The sequence below is a fragment of the Oncorhynchus keta genome, unplaced genomic scaffold, assembly GCF_023373465.1.
Source record: "Oncorhynchus keta strain PuntledgeMale-10-30-2019 unplaced genomic scaffold, Oket_V2 Un_contig_17723_pilon_pilon, whole genome shotgun sequence".
In the NCBI taxonomy this organism is placed as follows: Eukaryota; Metazoa; Chordata; class Actinopteri; order Salmoniformes; family Salmonidae; genus Oncorhynchus; species Oncorhynchus keta.
Window position 1 is genome coordinate 2,806 of NW_026280544.1, and position 27,195 is coordinate 30,000.

Sequence of the window (27,195 nt, forward strand, 5' to 3'; positions counted from 1 at the left end):
GAGTTGTATCAGAGTTGTATCAGAGTTGTATCAGAGTTATATCAGAGTTGTATCAGAGTTGTATCAGAGTTGTATCAGAGTTGTATCAGAGTTGTATCAGAGTTGTATCAGAGTTATATCAGAGTTGTATCAGAGTTATATCAGAGTTATATCAGAGTTGTATCAGAGTTGTATCAGAGTTGTATCAGAGTTGTATCAGAGTTATATCAGAGTTGTATCAGAGTTGTATCAGAGTTATATCAGAGTTATATCAGTTATATCAGTTATATCAGAGTTGTATCAGTTATATCAGAGTTGTATCAGAGTTGTATCAGTTATATCAGAGTTGTATCAGAGTTATATCAGTTATATCCGAGTTGTATCAGAGTTGTATCAGAGTTATATCAGAGTTATATCAGTTATATCAGAGTTGTATCAGAGTTGTATCAGAGTTGTATCAGAGTTGTATCAGAGTTGTATCAGAGTTGTATCAGAGTTGTATCAGAGTTGTATCAGAGTTATATCAGAGTTATATCAGAGTTGTATCAGTTGTATCAGAGTTGTATCAGTTATATCAGAGTTGTATCAGAGTTGTATCAGAGTTGTATCAGAGTTATATCAGAGTTGTATCAGTTGTATCAGAGTTGTATCAGAGTTGTATCAGAGTTGTATCAGAGTTGTATCAGAGTTGTATCAGAGTTGTATCAGAGTTGTATCAGAGTTATATCAGAGTTGTATCAGAGTTGTATCAGAGTTGTATCAGAGTTGTATCAGAGTTGTATCAGAGTTATATCAGAGTTATATCAGAGTTATATCAGAGTTATATCAGAGTTGTATCAGAGTTGTATCAGAGTTGTATCAGAGTTGTATCAGAGTTATATCAGAGTTGTATCAGAGTTGTATCAGAGTTGTATCAGAGTTATATCAGTTATATCAGAGTTGTATCAGAGTTGTATCAGAGTTGTATCAGTTATATCAGAGTTGTATCAGAGTTGTATCAGTTATATCAGAGTTGTATCAGAGTTGTATCAGTTATATCCGAGTTGTATCAGAGTTGTATCAGAGTTATATCAGAGTTATATCAGTTATATCCGAGTTGTATCAGAGTTGTATCAGAGTTGTATCAGAGTTGTATCAGAGTTATATCAGAGTTATATCAGAGTTATATCAGTTATATCAGAGTTGTATCAGTTGTATCAGAGTTATATCAGTTGTATCAGAGTTATATCAGTTATATCCGAGTTGTATCAGAGTTGTATCAGAGTTATATCAGAGTTATATCAGTTATATCCGAGTTGTATCAGAGTTGTATCAGAGTTATATCAGTTGTATCAGAGTTATATCAGTTATATCCGAGTTGTATCAGAGTTGTATCAGAGTTATATCAGAGTTATATCAGTTGTATCAAAGTTATATCAGTTATATCCGAGTTGTATCAGAGTTGTATCAGAGTTATATCAGAGTTGTATCAGAGTTGTATCAGTTGTATCAGAGTTGTATCAGAGTTATATCAGTTATATCAGAGTTGTATCAGTTATATCAGAGTTGTATCAGAGTTGTATCAGAGTTGTATCAGAGTTGTATCAGAGTTGTATCAGAGTTGTATCAGAGTTATATCAGTTATATCCGAGTTGTATCAGAGTTGTATCAGAGTTGTATCAGAGTTATATCAGTTATATCCGAGTTGTATCAGAGTTGTATCAGAGTTATATCAGAGTTATATCAGAGTTGTATCAGAGTTATATCAGAGTTATATCAGAGTTATATCAGTTATATCCGAGTTGTATCAGAGTTATATCAGAGTTATATCAGTTATATCCGAGTTGTATCAGAGTTATATCAGAGTTATATCAGTTGTATCAGAGTTATATCAGTTATATCCGAGTTGTATCAGAGTTGTATCAGAGTTATATCAGTTATATCCGAGTTGTATCAGAGTTGTATCAGAGTTATATCAGTTGTATCAGAGTTATATCAGTTATATCCGAGTTGTATCAGAGTTGTATCAGAGTTATATCAGAGTTATATCAGAGTTATATCAGTTATATCCGAGTTGTATCAGAGTTGTATCAGAGTTGTATCAGAGTTATATCAGAGTTATATCAGAGTTGTATCAGAGTTATATCCGAGTTATATCAGTTATATCCGAGTTGTATCAGTTGTATCAGAGTTATATCAGTTGTATCAGAGTTATATCAGTTATATCCGAGTTGTATCAGAGTTGTATCAGAGTTATATCAGAGTTATATCAGTTGTATCAGAGTTGTATCAGAGTTATATCAGAGTTATATCAGTTGTATCAGAGTTGTATCAGAGTTGTATCAGTTGTATCAGAGTTGTATCAGAGTTATATCAGTTATATCCGAGTTGTATCAGAGTTGTATCAGAGTTATATCAGTTGTATCAGAGTTATATCAGAGTTATATCAGAGTTATATCAGAGTTATATCAGTTATATCCGAGTTGTATCAGAGTTATATCCGAGTTGTATCAGTTATATCAGAGTTGTATCAGAGTTGTATCAGTTGTATCAGAGTTGTATCAGAGTTATATCAGTTATATCCGAGTTGTATCAGAGTTGTATCAGAGTTGTATCAGAGTTGTATCAGAGTTGTATCAGTTGTATCAGAGTTGTATCAGAGTTATATCAGAGTTATATCAGAGTTATATCAGAGTTGTATCAGAGTTATATCAGAGTTGTATCAGAGTTATATCAGTTATATCAGTTATATCCGAGTTGTATCAGAGTTATATCAGAGTTGTATCAGAGTTGTATCAGAGTTGTATCAGAGTTATATCAGAGTTATATCAGAGTTGTATCAGAGTTATATCAGAGTTGTATCAGTTGTATCAGAGTTGTATCAGAGTTATATCAGAGTTATATCAGAGTTATATCAGTTATATCCGAGTTGTATCAGAGTTATATCAGAGTTGTATCAGAGTTATATCAGTTGTATCAGTTATATCCGAGTTGTATCAGAGTTGTATCAGAGTTGTATCAGAGTTGTATCAGAGTTGTATCAGAGTTATATCAGAGTTATATCAGAGTTGTATCAGAGTTGTATCAGAGTTATATCAGAGTTATATCAGAGTTATATCAGAGTTGTATCAGAGTTATATCAGAGTTGTATCAGAGTTATATCAGAGTTGTATCAGAGTTATATCAGAGTTATATCAGTTGTATCAGAGTTGTATCAGAGTTATATCAGAGTTGTATCAGAGTTATATCAGAGTTGTATCAGAGTTATATCAGAGTTGTATCAGAGTTGTATCAGAGTTGTATCAGAGTTGTATCAGAGTTGTATCAGAGTTGTATCAGAGTTATATCAGAGTTGTATCAGAGTTGTATCAGAGTTGTATCAGAGTTATATCAGAGTTATATCAGAGTTATATCAGAGTTATATCAGAGTTGTATCAGAGTTGTATCAGAGTTGTATCAGAGTTGTATCAGAGTTGTATCAGAGTTGTATCAGAGTTATATCAGAGTTATATCAGAGTTATATCAGAGTTGTATCAGAGTTGTATCAGAGTTGTATCAGAGTTGTATCAGAGTTGTATCAGAGTTGTATCAGAGTTGTATCAGAGTTGTATCAGAGTTGTATCAGAGTTGTATCAGTTATATCAGTTATATCAGAGTTGTATCAGTTATATCAGAGTTGTATCAGAGTTGTATCAGAGTTATATCAGAGTTGTATCAGAGTTATATCAGTTATATCCGAGTTGTATCAGAGTTGTATCAGAGTTATATCAGAGTTGTATCAGTTATATCAGAGTTGTATCAGAGTTGTATCAGAGTTGTATCAGAGTTGTATCAGTTGTATCAGTTATATCAGTTATATCAGTTATATCAGAGTTGTATCAGAGTTGTATCAGAGTTATATCAGAGTTGTATCAGTTATATCAGAGTTGTATCAGAGTTGTATCAGAGTTATATCAGAGTTGTATCAGTTATATCCGAGTTGTATCAGAGTTGTATCAGAGTTATATCAGTTGTATCAGAGTTATATCAGTTATATCCGAGTTGTATCAGAGTTGTATCAGAGTTATATCAGAGTTATATCAGTTGTATCAGAGTTATATCAGTTATATCCGAGTTATATCCGAGTTGTATCAGAGTTGTATCAGAGTTATATCAGAGTTGTATCAGAGTTGTATCAGTTGTATCAGAGTTGTATCAGAGTTATATCAGTTATATCAGAGTTGTATCAGAGTTGTATCAGAGTTGTATCAGAGTTGTATCAGAGTTGTATCAGAGTTGTATCAGAGTTGTATCAGAGTTGTATCAGAGTTGTATCAGAGTTGTATCAGAGTTATATCAGTTATATCCGAGTTGTATCAGAGTTGTATCAGAGTTATATCAGTTGTATCAGAGTTATATCAGTTATATCCGAGTTGTATCAGAGTTATATCAGAGTTATATCAGAGTTATATCAGAGTTGTATCAGAGTTATATCAGAGTTATATCAGAGTTATATCAGTTATATCCGAGTTGTATCAGAGTTATATCAGAGTTATATCAGTTGTATCAGAGTTATATCAGTTGTATCAGAGTTATATCAGTTATATCCGAGTTGTATCAGAGTTGTATCAGAGTTATATCAGTTATATCCGAGTTGTATCAGAGTTGTATCAGAGTTATATCAGTTGTATCAGAGTTATATCAGTTATATCCGAGTTGTATCAGAGTTGTATCAGAGTTATATCAGAGTTATATCAGTTATATCCGAGTTGTATCAGAGTTGTATCAGAGTTATATCAGAGTTATATCAGAGTTATATCAGAGTTGTATCAGAGTTATATCCGAGTTATATCAGTTATATCCGAGTTGTATCAGAGTTGTATCAGAGTTGTATCAGTTGTATCAGAGTTATATCAGAGTTATATCAGAGTTATATAAGTTGTATCAGAGTTATATCAGTTATATCCGAGTTGTATCAGAGTTGTATCAGAGTTATATCAGAGTTATATCAGTTGTATCAGAGTTGTATCAGAGTTATATCAGAGTTATATCAGTTGTATCAGAGTTGTATCAGAGTTGTATCAGTTGTATCAGAGTTGTATCAGAGTTATATCAGTTATATCCGAGTTGTATCAGAGTTGTATCAGAGTTATATCAGTTATATCAGTTGTATCAGAGTTATATCAGAGTTATATCAGAGTTATATCAGTTATATCCGAGTTGTATCAGAGTTATATCCGAGTTGTATCAGTTATATCAGAGTTGTATCAGAGTTGTATCAGTTGTATCAGAGTTGTATCAGAGTTATATCAGTTATATCCGAGTTGTATCAGAGTTATATCAGAGTTATATCAGAGTTGTATCAGAGTTGTATCAGAGTTGTATCAGAGTTGTATCAGAGTTGTATCAGAGTTGTATCAGAGTTGTATCAGAGTTGTATCAGAGTTGTATCAGTTGTATCAGAGTTGTATCAGAGTTATATCAGAGTTATATCAGAGTTATATCAGTTATATCCGAGTTGTATCAGAGTTATATCAGAGTTGTATCAGAGTTATATCAGAGTTGTATCCGAGTTGTATCAGAGTTGTATCAGAGTTGTATCAGTTATATCAGAGTTGTATCAGAGTTATATCAGTTATATCCGAGTTGTATCAGAGTTGTATCAGAGTTGTATCAGTTGTATCAGAGTTGTATCAGAGTTATATCAGTTATATCAGAGTTATATCAGAGTTATATCAGAGTTATATCAGAGTTATATCAGAGTTATATCAGAGTTATATCAGAGTTATATCAGAGTTATATCAGAGTTGTATCAGAGTTGTATCAGAGTTGTATCAGAGTTGTATCAGAGTTGTATCAGAGTTGTATCAGAGTTGTATCAGAGTTGTATCAGAGTTATATCAGAGTTATATCAGAGTTGTATCAGAGTTGTATCAGAGTTGTATCAGAGTTGTATCAGAGTTGTATCAGAGTTGTATCAGAGTTGTATCAGAGTTGTATCAGAGTTGTATCAGAGTTGTATCAGAGTTATATCAGAGTTATATCAGAGTTATATCAGTTATATCCGAGTTGTATCAGAGTTATATCCGAGTTATATCAGTTGTATCAGAGTTGTATCAGAGTTATATCAGAGTTATATCAGAGTTATATCAGTTGTATCAGAGTTGTATCAGAGTTGTATCAGTTGTATCAGAGTTGTATCAGAGTTATATCAGTTATATCCGAGTTGTATCAGAGTTGTATCAGAGTTATATCAGTTGTATCAGAGTTATATCAGAGTTATATCAGAGTTATATCAGAGTTATATCAGTTATATCCGAGTTGTATCAGAGTTATATCCGAGTTGTATCAGTTATATCAGAGTTGTATCAGAGTTGTATCAGTTGTATCAGAGTTATATCAGAGTTATATCAGTTATATCCGAGTTGTATCAGAGTTGTATCAGAGTTGTATCAGAGTTGTATCAGAGTTGTATCAGAGTTGTATCAGAGTTGTATCAGAGTTGTATCAGAGTTGTATCAGAGTTGTATCAGAGTTGTATCAGAGTTATATCAGAGTTGTATCAGAGTTATATCAGTTATATCCGAGTTGTATCAGTTGTATCAGAGTTATATCAGTTATATCCGAGTTGTATCAGAGTTATATCAGAGTTGTATCAGAGTTGTATCAGAGTTGTATCAGTTATATCAGAGTTGTATCAGAGTTATATCAGTTATATCCGAGTTGTATCAGTTATATCAGAGTTGTATCAGAGTTGTATCAGTTGTATCAGAGTTGTATCAGAGTTATATCAGTTATATCCGAGTTATATCAGAGTTATATCAGAGTTATATCAGAGTTATATCAGAGTTATATCAGAGTTATATCAGAGTTGTATCAGAGTTATATCAGAGTTATATCAGAGTTGTATCAGAGTTGTATCAGAGTTGTATCAGAGTTGTATCAGAGTTGTATCAGAGTTGTATCAGAGTTATATCAGAGTTGTATCAGAGTTGTATCAGAGTTGTATCAGAGTTATATCAGAGTTGTATCAGAGTTGTATCAGAGTTGTATCAGTTATATCAGAGTTGTATCAGAGTTATATCAGTTATATCCGAGTTGTATCAGTTATATCAGAGTTGTATCAGAGTTGTATCAGTTGTATCAGAGTTGTATCAGAGTTATATCAGTTATATCCGAGTTATATCAGAGTTATATCAGAGTTATATCAGAGTTATATCAGAGTTATATCAGAGTTATATCAGAGTTGTATCAGAGTTATATCAGAGTTATATCAGAGTTGTATCAGAGTTGTATCAGAGTTGTATCAGAGTTGTATCAGAGTTGTATCAGAGTTGTATCAGAGTTATATCAGAGTTGTATCAGAGTTGTATCAGAGTTGTATCAGAGTTATATCAGAGTTATATCAGAGTTGTACCAGAGTTATACCAGAGTTGTATCAGTTATATCAGAGTTATATCAGAGTTATATCAGTTATATCAGAGTTATATCAGTTATATCAGAGTTATATCAGAGTTGTATCAGAGTTATATCAGAGTTGTATCAGAGTTATATCAGAGTTGTATCAGAGTTGTATCAGAGTTGTATCAGAGTTATATCAGAGTTGTATCAGAGTTATATCAGAGTTGTATCAGAGTTGTATCAGAGTTGTATCAGAGTTATATCAGAGTTATATCAGAGTTATATCAGAGTTATATCAGAGTTATATCAGAGTTATATCAGAGTTATATCAGAGTTATACCAGAGTTATACCAGAGTTATACCAGAGTTGTATCAGTTATATCAGAGTTATATCAGAGTTATATCAGTTATATCAGAGTTATATCAGAGTTATATCAGTTATATCAGTTATATCAGAGTTATATCCGAGTTGTATCAGTTATATCAGAGTTGTATCAGAGTTGTATCAGAGTTGTATCAGAGTTGTATCAGAGTTGTATCAGAGTTGTATCAGAGTTATATCAGAGTTGTATCAGAGTTGTATCAGAGTTGTATCAGAGTTGTATCAGAGTTGTATCAGAGTTGTATCAGAGTTATATCAGAGTTATATCAGAGTTATACCAGAGTTATACCAGAGTTATACCAGAGTTGTATCAGAGTTATATCAGAGTTATATCAGTTATATCCGAGTTGTATCAGAGTTATATCAGAGTTATATCAGAGTTATATCAGAGTTGTATCAGAGTTGTATCCGAGTTGTATCAGAGTTGTATCAGAGTTGTATCAGAGTTATATCAGAGTTATATCAGTTGTATCAGAGTTGTATCAGTTATATCAGTTATATCAGAGTTGTATCCGAGTTGTATCAGAGTTATATCAGTTGTATCAGAGTTATATCAGAGTTATATCAGAGTTATATCAGAGTTATATCAGAGTTGTATCAGAGTTATATCAGAGTTGTATCAGAGTTATATCAGTTATATCAGAGTTATATCAGAGTTGTATCAGAGTTATATCAGAGTTGTATCAGAGTTGTATCAGAGTTGTATCAGAGTTGTATCAGAGTTGTATCAGAGTTATATCAGAGTTGTATCAGTTGTATCAGAGTTATATCAGAGTTATATCAGTTGTATCAGAGTTATATCAGAGTTGTATCAGAGTTATATCCGAGTTGTATCCGAGTTGTATCCGAGTTGTATCAGAGTTGTATCAGAGTTGTATCAGAGTTGTATCAGAGTTGTATCAGAGTTGTATCAGAGTTGTATCAGAGTTGTATCAGAGTTATATCAGAGTTGTATCAGTTGTATCAGAGTTATATCAGAGTTATATCAGTTGTATCAGAGTTATATCAGAGTTATATCAGAGTTGTATCAGAGTTGTATCAGTTATATCAGTTATATCAGAGTTGTATCAGTTATATCAGTTATGTCAGAGTTGTATCAGTTATATCAGTTGTATCAGAGTTGTATCAGTTATATCAGAGTTGTATCAGAGTTGTATCAGAGTTGTATCAGAGTTGTATCAGTTATATCAGAGTTGTATCAGAGTTGTATCAGAGTTATATCAGTTATATCAGAGTTATATCAGAGTTATATCAGAGTTGTATCAGAGTTGTATCAGTTATATCAGAGTTGTATCAGAGTTATATCAGAGTTGTATCAGAGTTGTATCAGAGTTGTATCAGAGTTATATCAGAGTTGTATCAGAGTTATATCAGAGTTATATCAGAGTTATATCAGTTATATCAGAGTTGTATCAGAGTTATATCAGAGTTGTATCAGAGTTGTATCAGAGTTGTATCAGAGTTGTATCAGTTATATCAGAGTTGTATCAGAGTTATATCAGTTATATCAGAGTTATATCAGAGTTGTATCAGAGTTGTATCAGAGTTGTATCAGAGTTATATCAGAGTTATATCAGAGTTATATCAGAGTTGTATCAGTTATATCAGAGTTATATCAGAGTTGTATCAGAGTTATATCAGAGTTGTATCAGTTATATCAGAGTTATATCAGAGTTGTATCAGAGTTGTATCAGAGTTATATCCGAGTTGTATCAGAGTTGTATCAGAGTTATATCAGTTATATCAGTTATATCCGAGTTGTATCAGAGTTGTATCAGAGTTGTATCAGAGTTGTATCAGAGTTGTATCAGAGTTGTATCAGAGTTGTATCAGAGTTATATCAGAGTTATATCAGAGTTGTATCAGAGTTATATCAGAGTTGTATCAGAGTTGTATCAGAGTTATATCAGAGTTATATCAGAGTTGTATCAGAGTTATACCAGAGACTAGTCAAGGACCATATCACCTCCACCCTACCTGACACCCTAGACCAGGGGTGTCAAAGTCAAATTGACGGAGGGCCAAATAAAAATTTAGCTACAAGCCGAGGGCCGGACTGTTCGAATGTTCATTGAAAATTTTTTAAATGACGCATATAGTCTAGTGAACCTAATTGAACCTACTGAAAACCTAACAAATATATTCCAATATGATCAGATAAATAAAGCAATATTTTCTTATGGCTCTGTCAGTAATCTTTAATTTTCAACAGACACAAAAGACAAATTTCCTTTATATAAAAATCCCCATAACATGAACATTAAATGAAAGAAACCGGTATTCAAGGCACCATCAGTAGCCTATATTTTCTATTTTAGCAAAAGTGGGCTAAATTTACTTCAAAGAAAAAACAATAATAGCAATTTTCTATCATCCACTCAACTGAAATATTTTTAAAATATAATTGGATTGAAATACAATAAAATAAAGTGCAAAAATCTATTAATCAAAAACAACACTTTGTTTAAGGAGAAGTAACATGCAGTGAAAACAAATATTAAACTTTAACTTTTAAACTTGAACTGAGTAAAAACTCTAAATATGTGATTGCACAGTAATGTTCACTTGTTTGAGGTTGAGGGTGATACTTGGTGGTGTCCCATCTTTTCCACAAGTTCATCAATGTTCGGGGTAAGGCTCTGAGCTGAGGAAATCCTCAGAATTGAGTGGAGGTGTTCAGCAGTAAGTCGACTTCTGTGTGATGTTTTGTTCAAGTTCATCAAAGAAAACAGTTGTTCACACAGGTATGTGCTGCCAAACATAGACAACGTTTGAGCAGCCTGGATGCGCAGCTGGGGCATTGTGTCGGGAGGAAACGGGCGAACTCCGCAGCACCCACTGCCGCATATTTTGCCCTCAGTGCATCATTGCATTGAGGTCAATCAACTCCATTTGGAGGTTTGGTGGTGAGCTTTCCACGTCAACAGCAAATGGGTTACCGAGCAGTTCCAACCTGCTTTTTGTGCTTCAAAGTCAGCAAACCGGCGTCGAAAGTCAGCGGCAAGCATACCTATTTTATCAGCCAACTGTGCGCTCGGGAACGCACTGGTAGAGAGCTTCTCTTTCATGGTCTGGCAGCTGGGAAAGTGGCTCAAATTTTCTTTCCGCATCTGCGTCTCCCACAGAGTCAGTTTGGTTTTAAATGCCTTCACTGTACTGTACATATCAGAGATGACACGATCCCGACCCTGCAGCTGCAAGTTCATTGCATTCAGATGACTCGTAATGTCACACAGAAAAGCCATTTCACACAGAAACATTTCGTCTCGGAGTTGTGTTGTGTCTTTCCTTTGCTGTCCAAGAACAGACAAATCTCCTCACGAAGCTCGAAACATCTTTGAAGCACCTTTCCCTGGCTTAGCCATCGCACCTCTGTGTGATAAGGCAAATCACCATGCTCCGTTTCTAACTCCGTCAGAAATGCCTTGAACTGGCGGTGATTCAAACCTTTGGCTCTGATAAAGTTAACTGTGCGTGATGATGCTCATTACATGCTCCATTTTCAAGGCTTTACCGCACAACGCTTCCTGGTGTATGATACAATGATAAGCTGTCAGCTCACCTGTCGCGTTTTCCTCTTGCATCTTTTCCCGTATCTTCGCCACCAGTCCGCTCCTGTGTCCACACATCGCAGGTGCTCCGTCGGTTGTCAAACCCACGAGTTTTTCCTAAGGCAGCTCCATCTCATTTACACATCTTGACACCTCTTCATACAAATCATGCCCCGTAGTTGTGCCATGCATAGGACGTAAAGCCAAAAACTCCTCTGTCACGCTTAGGCTGGAGTCCACTCCGCGGATGAAAATTGACAACTGGGCAATGTCAGAAATGTCGGTGCTCTCATCCACAGCCAAGGAATATGCAATGAAATCTTTTCCCTTTTTCACAAGCTGCTCTTTTAGATTGATGGACAACTGGTCTACTCTCTCGGCAATGGTGTTTCTGCTCAGACTCACATTTAAAAAGAGTTGCCTTTTTCTGGGCAAACTTCGTCACAAACTTTAATCATGCAGTTTTTGATGAAATCCCCTCCGTAAATGGCCGGGCTGATTTAGCGATCTCTTCTGCCAAAATAAAACTGGCCTTGACAGCAGCCTGGCCTTGTGATTTGGCTTTTGAACAGAGCCTGTCGAGATTTGAGGCCTCGTTTTAATTCCTCTGCCTTTTGTAGCCTTTGTTCCATGTCCATATTCTTGTTTTTGTCCGCGTGTTTCGTTTCATAATGTCGTCTCAGATTATACTCTTTCAGTACCGCCACACTTTCTCCACACAGAAGACACACAGGTTTTCCAGCTACCTCCGTGAACAAATACTCCGACTCCCACCTTGTTTGAAACCCCCGGTTCTCAGTGTCCACCTTCCGTTTTGCCATTTTTGATGGGTATCTGAAAGTTAATTTTACTGTGATGCTGACAACTGCTGTGCCAATAAATATTGAAATGAAGCAGCCTACTGCTCGGTGCGTCACCGTTGCATTGTGGGAAATGTAGTATTGGTGCGTGTAAAAGATCTGCGGGCTGCCGGCTTGCTGCGGTCTGCGGGCCGGTTCTAATAATAAATCAAGATCATCCCAGGGGCCGTAAAAAACCTTCTCGCGGGCCGGATGTGGCCCGCGGGCCTTGACTCTGACATATGTGCCCTAGACCCACTCCAATTTGCTTACCGCCCAAATAGGTCCACAGACGATGCAATCTCAACCACACTGCACACTGCCCTAACCCACCTGGACAAGAGGAATACCTATGTGAGAATGCTGTTCATCGACTACAGCTCGGCATTCAACACCATAGTACCCTCCAAGCTCGTCATCAAGCTCGAGACCCTGGGTCTCGACCCCGCCCTGTGCAACTGGGTACTGGACTTCCTGACGGGCCGCCCCCAGGTGGTGAGGGTAGGCAACAACATCTCCTCCCCGCTGATCCTCAACACGGGGGGCCCCACAAGGGTGCGTTCTGAGCCCTCTCCTGTACTCCCTGTTCACCCACGACTGCGTGGCCACGCACGCTCCAACTCAATCATCAAGTTTGCGGACGACACAACAGTGGTAGGCTTGATTACCAACAACGACGAGACGGCCTACAGGGAGGAGGTGAGGGCCCTCGGAGTGTGGTGTCAGGAAAATAACCTCACACTCAACGTCAACAAAACTAAGGAGATGATTGTGGACTTCAGGAAACAGCAGAGGGAACACCCCTATCCACATCGATGGAACAGTAGTGGAGAGGGTAGCTAGTTTTAAGTTCCTCGGCATACACATCACAGACAAACTGAATTGGTCCACTCACACTGACAGCGTCGTGAAGAAGGCGCAGCAGCGCCTATTCAACCTCAGGAGGCTGAAGAAATTCGGCTTGTCACCAAAAGCACTCACAAACTTCTACAGATGCACAATCGAGAGCATCCTGGCGGGCTGTATCACCGCCTGGTACGGCAACTGCTCCGCCCTCAACCGTAAGGCTCTCCAGAGGGTAGTGAGGACTGCACAACGCATCACCGGGGGCAAACTACCTGCCCTCCAGGACACCTACACCACCCGTTGTTACAGGAAGGCCATAAAGATCATCAAGGACATCAACCACCCGAACCACTGCCTGTTCACCCCGCTATCATCCAGAAGGCGAGGTCAGTACAGGTGCATCAAAGCTGGGACCGAGAGACTGAAAAACAGCTTCTATCTCAAGGCCATCAGACTGTTAAACAGCCACCACTAACAGTGAGTGGCTGCTGCCAACACACTGTCATTGACACTGACCCAACTCCAGCCATTTTAATAATGGGAATTGATGGGAATTATGTAAATATATCACTAGCCACTTTAAACAATGCTACCTTATATAATGTTACTTACCCTACATTATTCATCTCATATGCATATGTATATACTGTACTCTACATCATCGACTGCATCCTTATGTAACACATGTATCACTAGCCACTTTAACTATGCCACTTTGTTTACTTTGTCTACACACTCATCTCATATGTATATACTGTACTCGATACCATCTACTGTATGCTGCTCTGTACCATCACTCATTCATATATCCTTATGTACATATTCCTTATCCCCTTACACTGTGTATAAGACAGTAGTTTTGGAATTGTTAGTTAGATTACTTGTTGGTTATCACTGCATTGTCGGAACTAGAAGCACAAGCATTTCGCTACACTCGCATTTAACATCTGCTAACCATGTGTATGTGACAAATAAAATTTGATTTGATTTGATTTGATTTGTTATACCAGAGTTGTATCAGAGTTGTATCAGAGTTGTATCAGAGTTATATCAGAGTTGTATCAGAGTTATATCAGTTATATCCGAGTTGTATCAGAGTTGTTTCAGAGTTGTATCAGAGTTAGAGTTGTATCAGAGTTGTATCCGAGTTGTATCCGAGTTGTATCCGAGTTGTATCAGTTATATCAGAGTTGTATCAGAGTTGTATCAGAGTTATATCAGAGTTGTATCAGTTGTATCAGAGTTGTATCAGAGTTGTATCAGAGTTGTATCAGAGTTGTATCAGAGTTGTATCAGTTGTATCAGAGTTGTATCAGAGTTGTATCAGAGTTGTATCAGAGTTGTATCAGAGTTATATCAGTTATATCAGAGTTGTATCCGAGTTATATCAGAGTTGTATCAGAGTTGTATCAGAGTTGTATCCGAGTTGTATCAGAGTTGTATCAGAGTTGTATCAGAGTTGTATCAGAGTTGTATCAGAGTTGTATCAGAGTTGTATCAGAGTTGTATCAGAGTTGTATCAGAGTTGTATCAGAGTTGTATCAGAGTTGTATCAGAGTTGTATCAGAGTTGTATCAGAGTTATGTGTGTGTGTAGGTGATGCTGGATAGCTGTGTGTGTGTGTATTGTGTAATCTCAGTGTGTTGTAATAATAATAATAATAATAATATATGCCATTTAGCTGACGCTTTTATCCAAAGCGACTTTTTATTTTTTAATTTTTTATTTCACCTTTATTTAACCAGGTAGGCTAGTTGAGAACAAGTTCTCATTTGCAACTGCGACCTGGCCAAGATAAAGCATAGCAGTGTGAACAGACAACACAGAGTTACACATGGAGTAAACAATTAGCAAGTCAATAACACAGTAGAAAAAAATGGGCAGTCTATATACAATGTGTGCAAAAGGCATGAGGAGGTAGGCGAATAATACAATTTTGCAGATTAACACTGGAGTGATAAATGATCAGATGGGCATGTACAGGTAGAGATATTGGTGTGCAAAAGAGCAGAAAAGTAAATAAATAAAAACAGTATAAAAACAGTATGGGAATGAGGTAGGTGAAAAAGGGTGAGCTATTTACCTATAGACTATGTACAGCTGCAGCGATCGGTTAGCTGCTCGGATAGCTGATGTTTGAAGTTGGAGAGGGAGATAAAAGTCTCCAACTTCAGCGATTTTTGCAATTCGTTCCAGTCACAGGCAGCAGAGTACTGGAACGAAAGGCGGCCAAATGAGGTGTTGGCTTTAGGGATGATCAGTGAGATACACCTGCTGGAGCGCGTGCTACGGATGGGTGTTGCCATCGTGACCAGTGAACTGAGATAAGGCGGAGCTTTACCTAGCATGGACTTGTAGATGACCTGGAGCCAGTGGGTCTGGCGACGAATATGTAGTGAGGGCCAGCCGACTAGAGCATACAAGTCGCAGTGGTGGGTGGTATAAGGTGCTTTAGTGACAAAACGGATGGCACTGTGATAGACTGCATCCAGTTTGCTGAGTAGAGTGTTGGAAGCCATTTTGTAGATGACATCGCCGAAGTCGAGGATCATGTGTGCATACATTCTACGTATGGGTGGTCCCGGGAATCGAACCCACTACCCTGGCGTTACAAGCGCCATGCTCTACCAACTGAGCCACAGAAGGTGTGTGTAGGTGATGCTGGATAGGTGTGTGTGTGTATTGTGTAATCTCAGTGTGTTGTCTCTGGTGTGTGTAGGTGATGCTGGATAGCGGTGTGTGTATTGTGTAATCTCAGTGTGTTGTCTCTGGTGTGTGTAGGTGATGCTGGATAGCGGTGTGTGTATTGTGTAATCTCAGTGTGTGTTGTCTGGTGTGTGTGTAGGTGATGCTGGATAGCGGTGTGTGTATTGTGTAATCTCAGTGTGTTGTCTCTGGTGTGTGTAGGTGATGCTGGATAGTGGTGTGTGTATTGTGTAATCTCAGTGTGTTGTCTGGTGTGTGTAGGTGATGCTGGATAGCGGTGTGTGTATTGTGTAATCTCAGTGTGTTGTCTCTGGTGTGTGTAGGTGATGCTGGATAGCGGTGTGTGTATTGTGTAATCTCAGTGTGTTGTCTGGTGTGTGTAGGTGATGCTGGATAGCGGTGTGTGTATTGTGTAATCTCAGTGTGTTGTCTCTGGTGTGTGTAGGTGATGCTGGATAGCGGTGTGTGTATTGTGTAATCTCAGTGTGTTGTCTCTGGTGTGTGTAGGTGATGCTGGATAGCGGTGTGTGTATTGTGTAATCTCAGTGTGTTGTTGGTGTGTGTAGGTGATGCTGGATAGCGGTGTGTGTATTGTGTAATCTCAGTGTGTTGTCTCTGGTGTGTGTAGGTGATGCTGGATAGCGGTGTGTGTATTGTGTAATCTCAGTGTGTGTTGTCTGGTGTGTGTAGGTGATGCTGGATAGCGGTGTGTGTATTGTGTAATCTCAGTGTGTGTTGTCTGGTGTGTGTAGGTGATGCTGGATAGCGGTGTGTGTATTGTGTAATCTCAGTGTGTGTTGTCTCTGGTGTGTGTAGGTGATGCTGCATAGCGGTGTGTGTATTGTGTAATCTCAGTGTGTTGTCTGGTGTGTGTAGGTGATGCTGGATAGCGTGTGTATTGTGTAATCTCAGTGTGTTGTCTCTGGTGTGTGTAGGTGATGCTGGATAGCGGTGTGTGTATTGTGTAATCTCAGTGTGTTGTCTCTGGTGTGTAGGTGATGCTGGATAGCGTGTGTGTGTATTGTGTAATCTCAGTGTGTTGTCTCTGGTGTGTGTAGGTGATGCTGGATAGCGTGTGTGTATTGTGTAATCTCAGTGTGTTGTCTGGTGTGTGTAGGTGATGCTGAATAGCGGTGTGTGTATTGTGTATTCTCAGTGTGTTGTCTCTGGTGTGTGTAGGTGATGCTGGATAGCGGTGTGTATTGTGTAATCTCAGTGTGTTGTCTGGTGTGTGTAGGTGATGCTGGATAGCGGTGTGTGTATTGTGTAATCTCTGTGTTGTCTCTGGTGTGTGTAGGTGATGCTGGATAGCGGTGTGTGTATTGTGTAATCTCAGTGTGTTGTCTGGTGTGTGTAGGTGATGCTGGATAGCGGTGTGTGTATTGTGTAATCTCAGTGTGTTGTCTCTGGTGTGTGTAGGTGATGCTGATAGCGGTGTGTGTATTGTGTAATCTCAGTGTGTTGTCTCTGGTGTGTGTAGGTGATGCTGGATAGCGGTGTGTGTATTGTGTAATCTCAGTGTGTTGTTTGGTGTGTGTAGGTGATGCTGGATAGCGGTGTGTGTATTGTGTAATCTCAGTGTGTTGTCTCTGGTGTGTGTAGGTGATGCTGGATAGCGGTGTGTGTGTGTGTAATCTCAGTGTGTGTTGTCTGGTGTGTGTAGGTGATGCTGGATAGCGGTGTGTGTATTGTGTAATCTCAGTGTGTGTTGTCTGTGTGTGTAGGTGATGCTGGATAGCGGTGTGTGTATTGTGTAATCTCAGTGTGTGTTGTCTCTGTGTGTGTAGGTGATGCTGCATAGCGTGTGTGTATTGTGTAATCTCAGTGTGTTGTCTGGTGTGTGTAGGTGATGCTGGATAGCGGTGTGTGTATTGTGTAATCTCAGTGTGTTGTCTCTGGTGTGTGTAGGTGATGCTGGATTTGTCTCTGGTGATGTGATAGCGGTGTGTGTATTGTGTAATCTCAGTGTGTTGTCTCTGGTGTGTGTATGGTGGATGCGGTGTGTGTATTGTGTAATCTCAGTCTGGTGTGTGTAGGTGATGCTATGTGTGTAATCTCAGTGTGTTGTCTCTGGTGTGTGTAGGTGATGCTGGATAGCGGTGTGTGTATTGTGTAATCTCAGTGTGTTGTCTCTGGTGTGTGTAGGTGATGCTGGATAGCGGTGTGTGTATTGTGTAATCTCAGTGTGTTGTCTCTGGTGTGTGTAGGTGATGCTGGATAGCGGTGTGTGTATTGTGTAATCTCAGTGTGTGTTGTCTGGTGTGTGTAGGTGATGCTGGATAGCGTGTGTGTATTGTGTAATCTCAGTGTGTGTGTGTCTGGTGTGTGTAGGTGATGCTGGATAGCGGTGTGTGTATTGTGTAATCTCAGTGTGTGTTGTCTGGTGTGTGTAGGTGATGCTGCATAGCGGTGTGTGTATTGTGTAATCTCAGTGTGTTGTCTGGTGTGTAGGTGATGCTGATAGCGGTGTGTGTATTGTGTAATCTCAGTGTGTTGTCTCTGGTGTGTGTAGGTGATGCTGGATAGCGGTGTGTGTATTGTGTAATCTCAGTGTGTTGTCTCTGGTGTGTGTAGGTGATGCTGGATAGCGGTGTGTGTATTGTGTAATCTCAGTGTGTTGTCTCTGGTGTGTGTAGGTGATGCTGGATAGCGGTGTGTGTATTGTGTAATCTCAGTGTGTTGTCTCTGGTGTGTGTAGGTGATGCTGGATAGCGGTGTGTGTATTGTGTAATCTCAGTGTGTGGTGTCTGGTGTGTGTAGGTGATGCTGGATAGCGGTGTGTGTATTGTGTAATCTCAGTGTGTTGTCTGGTGTGTGTAGGTGATGCTGGATAGCGGTGTGTGTATTGTGTAAGCTCAGTGTGTTGTCTCTGGTGTGTGTAGGTGATGCTGGATAGCGGTGTGTGTATTGTGTAATCTCAGTGTGTTGTCTGGTGTGTGTAGGTGATACTGGATAGCGGTGTGTGTATTGTGTAATCTCAGTGTGTTGTCTCTGGTGTGTGTAGGTGATGCTGGATAGCAGTGTGTGTATTGTGTAATCTCAGTGTGTTGTCTCTGGTGTGTGTAGGTGATGCTGGATAGCGGTGTGTGTATTGTGTAATCTCAGTGTGTTGTCTCTGGTGTGTGTGTAGGTGATGCTGGATAGCGGTGTGTGTATTGTGTAATCTCAGTGTGTTGTCTGGTGTATGTAGGTGATGCTGGATAGCGGTGTGTGTATTGTGTAATCTCAGTGTGTTGTCTCTGGTGTGTGTAGGTGATGCTGGATAGCGGTGTGTGTATTGTGTAATCTCAGTGTGTTGTCTCTGGTGTGTGTAGGTGATGCTGGATAGCGGTGTGTGTATTGTGTAATCTCAGTGTGTTGTCTGGTGTGTGTAGGTGATGCTGGATAGCGGTGTGTGTATTGTGTAATCTCAGTGTGTTGTCTGGTGTGTGTAGGTGATGCTGGATAGCGGTGTGTGTATTGTGTAATCTCAGTGTGTTGTCTCTGGTGTGTGTAGGTGATGCTGGATAGCGGTGTGTGTATTGTGTAATCTCAGTGTGTTGTCTCTGATGTGTATTGTGTGTGTAGGTGATGCTGGATAGCGGTGTGTGTATTGTGTAATCTCAGTGTGTTGTCTGGTGTGTGTAGGTGATGCTGGATAGCGGTGTGTGTATTGTGTAATCTCAGTGTGTTGTCTGGTGTGTGTAGGTGATGCTGGATAGCGGTGTGTGTATTGTGTAATCTCAGTGTGTTGTCTCTGGTGTGTGTAGGTGATGCTGGATAGCGGTGTGTGTATTGTGTAATCTCAGTGTGTTGTCTGGTGTGTGTAGGTGATGCTGGATAGCGGTGTGTGTATTGTGTAATCTCAGTGTGTTGTCTGGTGTGTGTAGGTGATGCTGGATAGCGGTGTGTGTATTGTGTAATCTCAGTGTGTTGTCTGGTGTGTGTAGGTGATGCTGGATAGCGGTGTGTGTATTGTGTAATCTCAGTGTGTTGTCTGGTGTGTGTAGGTGATGCTGGATAGCGGTGTGTGTATTGTGTAATCTCAGTGTGTTGTCTGGTGTGTGTAGGTGATGCTGGATAGCGGTGTGTGTATTGTGTAATCTCAGTGTGTTGTCTGGTGTGTGTAGGTGATGCTGGATAGCGGTGTGTGTATTGTGTAATCTCAGTGTGTTGTCTCTGGTGTGTGTAGGTGATGCTGGAACAGATGCAGGGTCTGATGCACCTGGAGTTGGCCGGTTGTAATGACTTCACTGAGGCCGGTCTGTGGTCCAGCCTGAACGCACGGCTCACCTCGCTCAGCGTCAGCGACTGTATCAACGTAGCAGACGACGCCATCGCTGCCATCTCACAGCTACTGCCCAACCTGTCAGAGCTCAGCCTGCAGGCCTACCACGTAACCGACACAGCCATGGCTTACTTCACAGCCAAACAGGTAGGTTACAATCCTACACACTTATAGAGAGCACACAGCTACTGGTACACACACACACACGTCTTCCCTTCCCCCTCTCCCCGTCCTCTCTGTAGGCCCGCAGATCAGTTCCCCTACCGGCCGGAGGGGCCGCCATTGATCATACATGTCACGTACATTTTTTTTGTAGAATTGCATGAAGTTATTATAAAATCGGAAAGTCTTCTCTCCGCTGCCGTGGAAAAATGTGTAGAACTGCAGGAAATGGACCTGTTTTTCCTTCAAGAGAGGGGTCACTGAAAGGCTCATGATGATGAGTTCAGATTACTGTGGTCCTCTCATGATGAGTTACTGTGGTCCTCTCATGATGAGTTACTGTGGTCCTCTCATGATGAGTTACTGTGGTCCTCTCATGATGAGTTACTGTGGTCCTCTCATGATGAGTTACTGTGGTCCTCTCATGATGAGTTACTGTGGTCCTCTCATGATGAGTTACTGTGGTCCTCTCATGATGAGTTCAGATTACTGTGGTCCTCTCATGATGAGTTACTGTGGTCCTCTCATGATGAGTTACTGTGGTCCTCTCATGATGAGTTACTGTGGTCCTCTCATGATGAGTTACTGTGGTCCTCTCATGATGAGTTACTGTGGTCCTCTCATGATGAGTTACTGTGGTCCTCTCATGATGAGTTACTGTGGTCCTCTCATGATGAGTTACTGTGGTCCTCTCATGATGAGTTACTGTGGTCCTCTCACGATGAGTTACTGTGGTCCTCTCACGATGAGTTACTGTGGTCCTCTCATGATGAGTTACTGTGGTCCTCTCATGATGAGTTACTGTGGTCCTCTCATGATGAGTTACTGTGGTCCTCTCATGATGAGTTACTGTGGTCCTCTCATGATGAGTTACTGTGGTCCTCTCATGATGAGTTACTGTGGTCCTCTCATGATGAGTTACTGTGGTCCTCTCATGATGAGTTACTGTGGTCCTCTCATGATGAGTTACTGTGGTCCTCTCATGATGAGTTACTGTGGTCCTCTCATGATGAGTTACTGTGGTCCTCTCATGATGAGTTCAGATTACTGTGGTCCTCTCATGATGAGTTCAGATTACTGTGGTCCTCTCATGATGAGTTCAGATTACTGTGGTCCTCTCACGATGAGTTACTGTGGTCCTCTCATGATGAGTTACTGTGGTCCTCTCATGATGAGTTCAGATTACTGTGGTCCTCTCATGATGAGTTACTGTGGTCCTCTCATGATGAGTTACTGTGGTCCTCTCATGATGAGTTCAGATTACTGTGGTCCTCTCATGATGAGTTACTGTGGTCCTCTCATGATGAGTTACTGTGGTCCTCTCATGATGAGTTCAGATTACTGTGGTCCTCTCATGATGAGTTACTGTGGTCCTCTCATGATGAGTTACTGTGGTCCTCTCATGATGAGTTACTGTGGTCCTCTCATGATGAGTTACTGTGGTCCTCTCATGATGAGTTACTGTGGTCCTCTCATGATGAGTTCAGATTACTGTGGTCCTCTCATGATGAGTTCAGATTACTGTGGTCCTCTCATGATGAGTTCAGATTACTGTGGTCCTCTCATGATGAGTTCAGATTACTGTGGTCCTCTCATGGTGAGTTCAGATTATTGTGGTCCTCTCATGATGAGTTCAGATTACTGTGGTCCTCTCATGATGAGTTTAGATTACTGTGGTCCTCTCACGATGAGTTCAGATTACTGTGGTCCTCTCATGATGAGTTCAGATTACTGTGGTCCTCTCATGATGAGTTCAGATTACTGTGGTCCTCTCATGATGAGTTCAGATTACTGTGGTCCTCTCATGATGAGTTCAGTTACTGTGGTCCTCTCACGATGAGTTCAGTTACTGTGGTCCTCTCATGATGAGTTCAGTTACTGTGGTCCTCTCATGATGAGTTCAGATTACTGTGGTCCTCTCATGATGAGTTCAGATTACTGTGGTTCTCTCACGATGAGTTCAGATTACTGTGGTCCTCTCATGATGAGTTCAGATTACTGTGGTCCTCTCATGATGAGTATAATCCTAAACCTCATTATCTCTCTCTCTCTCTTTCTCTCCCTGTCTCTTGCTCTTTCTCTCTCTCTCTCCCTGTCTCTTGCTCTTTCTCTCTCTCTCCCTGTCTCTTGCACTCTCTCTCTCCCTCCCTCCCTCCCTCCCTCCCTCCCTCCCTCCCTCCCTCCCTCCCTCCCTCCCTCCCTCCCTCCCTCCCTCCCTCCCTCCCGACCCCCTCCCTCCCGCCCCCCCCCGTCCCTCCCTCCCCCTCAGGGCTACACCACTCACACGCTGCGTCTCCACTCGTGTTGGGAGATCACCAACCATGGTGTGGTTAACATGGTCCACAGCCTGCCCAACCTCACGGCTCTGAGCCTGTCAGGCTGCTCTAAAATCACTGATGACGGGGTGGAGCTAGTAGCAGAGAACCTGAGGAAGCTGCGGAGCCTGGACCTCTCCTGGTGCCCACGCATCACAGACATGGCCCTGGAGTACATCGCCTGTGACCTCCACAAACTAGAGGAGCTGGTACTGGACAGGTGAGAGTGGAGTATAGTAGAGTATAGTATAGTAGGGTATAGGGTGTAGTATAGTAGTGTGTAGTATAGTAGGGTATAGTAGGGTGTAGTATAGTAGTGTGTATTATAGTAGGGTATAGGGTGTAGTATAGTAGTGTGGAGTATAGTAGTATAGTAGTGTGTAGTATAGTAGGGTATAGGGTGTAGTATAGTAGTGTGGAGTATAGTAGTGTGTAGTATAGTAGGGTGTAGTATAGTAGTGTGTATTATAGTAGGGTATAGGGTGTAGTATAGTAGTGTGTATTATAGTAGGGTATAGGGTGTAGTATAGTAGTGTGGAGTATAGTAGTATAGTAGTGTGTAGTATAGTAGGGTATAGGGTGTAGTATAGTAGTGTGGAGTATAGCATGAAGTAGTATAGCTGTGTGTGTTGGGGGGGTCTGGGATCTACTGAGTACAGGTCTATACTACCTTATTTCAGAAAGAAAACCAGTATAGTATAAAAAGTATCATTATGTTCACTCTCTTTCTCTGTCTCTCTCCCCCTCTCTCTCCCCCTCTCTCTCCCCCCCTCTCTCTCTCTCTCTCTGTCTCTCTGTCTCTCTGTCTCTCTGTCTCTCTGTCTCTCTGTCTCTCTGTCTCTCTCTCTCTCTGTCTCTCTGTCTCTGTCTCTCTCTGTCTCTCTCTGTCTCTCTGTCTCTGTCTCTCTGTCTGTCTCTCTGTCTCTCTCTCTCTCTGTCTCTCTGTCTCTGTCTCTCTGTCTGTCTCTCTCGCTCTCTCTCTCTCTCTCTCTCTCTCTCTCTCTCTGTCTCTCTCTCCAGATGTGTGAGGATTACAGATACAGGTCTAGGTTACCTGTCCACCATGTCTTCTTTGAGGAGTCTCTACCTGCGCTGGTGCTGTCAGGTACAGTACACACCAGACCCTTACACCAGGGATCATCAACTAGATTCAGACAGGAACATAATTACAAATCATTTGTAGACTGCTAATTGACCTCCAGAAGCCCAAACAGATATAATATTGGTCTAAAACACAATCATTTCAAACCTAAGAATCACATACACTTAGTGGCCAGTTTATTAGGTACACCCATCTAGTACCTAGTCGGACCCTTTGCTTTCAGAACAGCCTGAATTTTCTGGGAATGGAAACGTTGCTCAATTGGTATCAAGGGACCTAACGTGCGCCAGTAAAACATTCCCCACACCAGTACAACACCACCACCACCACCACCAGCCTGTACCGTTGACACCAGGCAGGATGTGGTCATGGACTCACTCTGCTTACGCCCAATCCTGACTCTCTCTTCAGTTCAGTTTCCTCTCTTCAATCCGTGACAAGGATTGACGAGATGTCCGTTCTGAGATGCCGTTCTGCACACCACTGTTGTACAGCTCCGTTGTTTGCCTGTTTGTGGCCCGTCTGTCAGCTTGCATGATTCTTGCCAGTCTCTTTCATCAATTAGTCGTTCTCGCCCAAAGGACAGCCGCTGACAGTTGTTTTGCTTTTTGTGGCACCGTTCTCGGTAAACCCTAGACATGGTCGTGCTTTTTGTGGCACCGTTCTCGGTAAACCCTAGACATGGTCGTGCTTTTTGTGGCACCGTTCTCGGTAAACCCTAGACACTGTCCTGCGTGAAAAAAGCCCAGGAAGCCGGATGTTTCTGAGATACAGGAATCGACGATCATACCACGTTCGAAATCGCTTAAATCACATGTTTTAAGGCCATTATAATTTTCAATCAAACAGTAACTGAATGCCTTGATGCCTGTCTGCCTGCTCTATACAACAAGCCACGACCACGTGACTCACTGTCTGTAGGAGCGAACCATTTTGGTGGGAGGTGTACCTAATAACCTGGACCTAATACACTGGGAATAAGTAGATGTACTCAATTACAATCAATTGGAGCTGCTTTGTGTTTTTACAGTCTTTTATGCCCAACAATAAAAAATAAATTAAAAGGGTTTTGTTAAGTTGGGGCCCTACACCCTACACCCTACACACTAAACCCTTTATACACTACACCCTAGACCCTACACACTAAACCCTTTATACTAATACACTACACCCTACACACTAAACCCTTTATACACTACACCCTAGACCCTACACACTAAACCCTTTATACACTATACACTACACCCTACACACTAAACCCTTTATACTAATACACTACACCCTAGACCCTACACACTAAACCCTTTATACTAATACACTACACCCTACACACTAAACCCTTTATACTAATACACTACACCCTACACACTAAACCCTTTATACTAATACACTACACCCTAGACCCTACACACTAAACCCTTTATACTAATACACTACACCCTAGACCCTACACACTAAACCCTTTATACTAATACACTACACCCTAGACCCTACACACTAAACCCTTTATACTAATACACTACACCCTAGACCCTACACACTAAACCCTTTATACTAATACACTACACCCTAGACCCTACACACTAAACCCTTTATACTAATACACTACACCCTAGACCCTACACACTAAACCCTTTATACACTACACCCTAGACCCTACACACTAAACCCTTTATACTAATACACTACACCCTAGACCCTACACACTAAACCCTTTATACACTACACCCTAGACCCTACACACTAAACCCTTTATACTAATACACTACACCCTAGACCCTACACACTAAACCCTTTATACACTACGCCCTAGACCCTACACACTAAACCCTTTATACTAATACCCTACACCCTAGACCCTAGACCCTACACACTAAACCCTTTATACACTACACCCTAGACCCTACACACTAAACCCTTTATACTACACCCTACACCCTACACACTAAACCCTTTATACACTACACCCTAGACCCTACACACTAAACCCTTTATACACTACACTACCCTAGACCCTACACACTAACCCCTTATACACTACACACTACACCCTACACACTAAACCCTTTATACTAAATACACTACACCCTACACACTAAACCATGTATACACTACTAGACCCTACACACTAAACCCTTTATACTAATACACTACACCCTAGACCCTACACAAAAAAACCTTTATACTAATACACTACACCCACCCTACACACTAAACCCTTTATACTAATACACTACACCCTACACACTAAACCATTTATACACTACACCCTAGACCCTACACACTAAACCCTTTATACTAATACACTACACCCTACACACTAAACCCTTTATACTAATACACTACACCCTACACACTAAACTAAACCCTTTATACACTACACCCTAGACCCTACACACTAAACCCTTTATACTAATACACCCTAGACCCTACACACTAAACCCTTTATACTAATACCCTACACCCTAGACCCTAGACCCTACACACTAAACCCTTTATACACTACACCCTAGACCCTACACACTAAACCCTTTATACTATACCCTACACCCTACACACTAAACCCTTTATACACTACACCCTAGACCCTACACACTAAACCCTTTATACTAATACACTACACCCTACACACTAAACCCTTTATACTAATACACTACACCCTACACACTAAACCCTTTATACTAATACACTACACCCTAGACCCTACACACTAAACCCCTTATACACTACACCCTAGACCCTACACACTAAACCCTTTATACTAATACACTACACCCTACACACTAAACCCTTTATACTAATACACTACACCCTAGACCCTACACACTAAACCCTTTATACTAATACACTACGCCCTAGACCCTACACACTAAACCCCTTATACACTACACCCTAGACCCTACACACTAAACCCTTTATACTAATACACTACACCCTACACACTAAACCCTTTATACTAATACACTACACCCTAGACCCTACACACTAAACCCTTTATACACTACACCCTACACACTAAACCCTTTATACTAATACACTACACCTTAGACCCTACACACTGTAGTGTGTGTGTGTGTGTGTGTGTGTGTGTGTGTGTGTGTGTGTGTGTGTGTGTGTGTGTGTGTGTGTGTGTGTGTGTGATGTCTATACTAATACACTACACCCTAGACCCTACACACTAAACCCTTTATACACTACACCCTAGACCCTACACACTAAACCCTTTATACACTACACCCTAGACCCTACACACTAAACCCTTTATACTAATACACTACACCCTAGACCCTACACACTAAACCCTTTATACTAATACACTACACCTTAGACCCTACACACTAAAACCCCTATACTAATACACTACACCCTAGACCCTACACACTAAACCCTTTATACACTACACCCTAGACCCTACACACTAAACCCTTTATACTAATACACTACACCCTAGACCCTACACACTAAACCCTTTATACACTACACCCTAGACCCTACACACTAAACCCTTTATACTAATACACTACACCCTAGACCCCACACACTAAACCCTTTATACTAATACACTACACCCTAGACCCTACACACTAAACCCTTTATACTAATACACTACACCCTAGACCCTACACACTAAACCCTTTATACACTACACCCTAGACCCTAGACCCTACACACTAAACCCTTTATACA

The 27,195-nt window shown here is 40.5% G+C and overlaps 1 protein-coding gene across 1 annotated transcript in view; it reads left to right on the forward strand.

Moving 5' to 3' along the window:
• The first annotated feature begins 15,658 nt into the window (after positions 1–15,658).
• Positions 15,659–27,195, forward strand: part of LOC127919860 (F-box/LRR-repeat protein 16-like) — a 28,194-nt gene continuing 16,657 nt past the window's right edge. The window contains 5 exon segments of the mRNA XM_052503710.1: positions 15,659–16,045; positions 16,780–16,841; positions 19,037–20,076; positions 22,361–22,626; positions 23,427–23,511. Coding sequence (XP_052359670.1) covers positions 19,837–20,076; positions 22,361–22,626; positions 23,427–23,511 — 591 coding nt within the window. The 5' untranslated portion in view covers positions 15,659–16,045; positions 16,780–16,841; positions 19,037–19,836.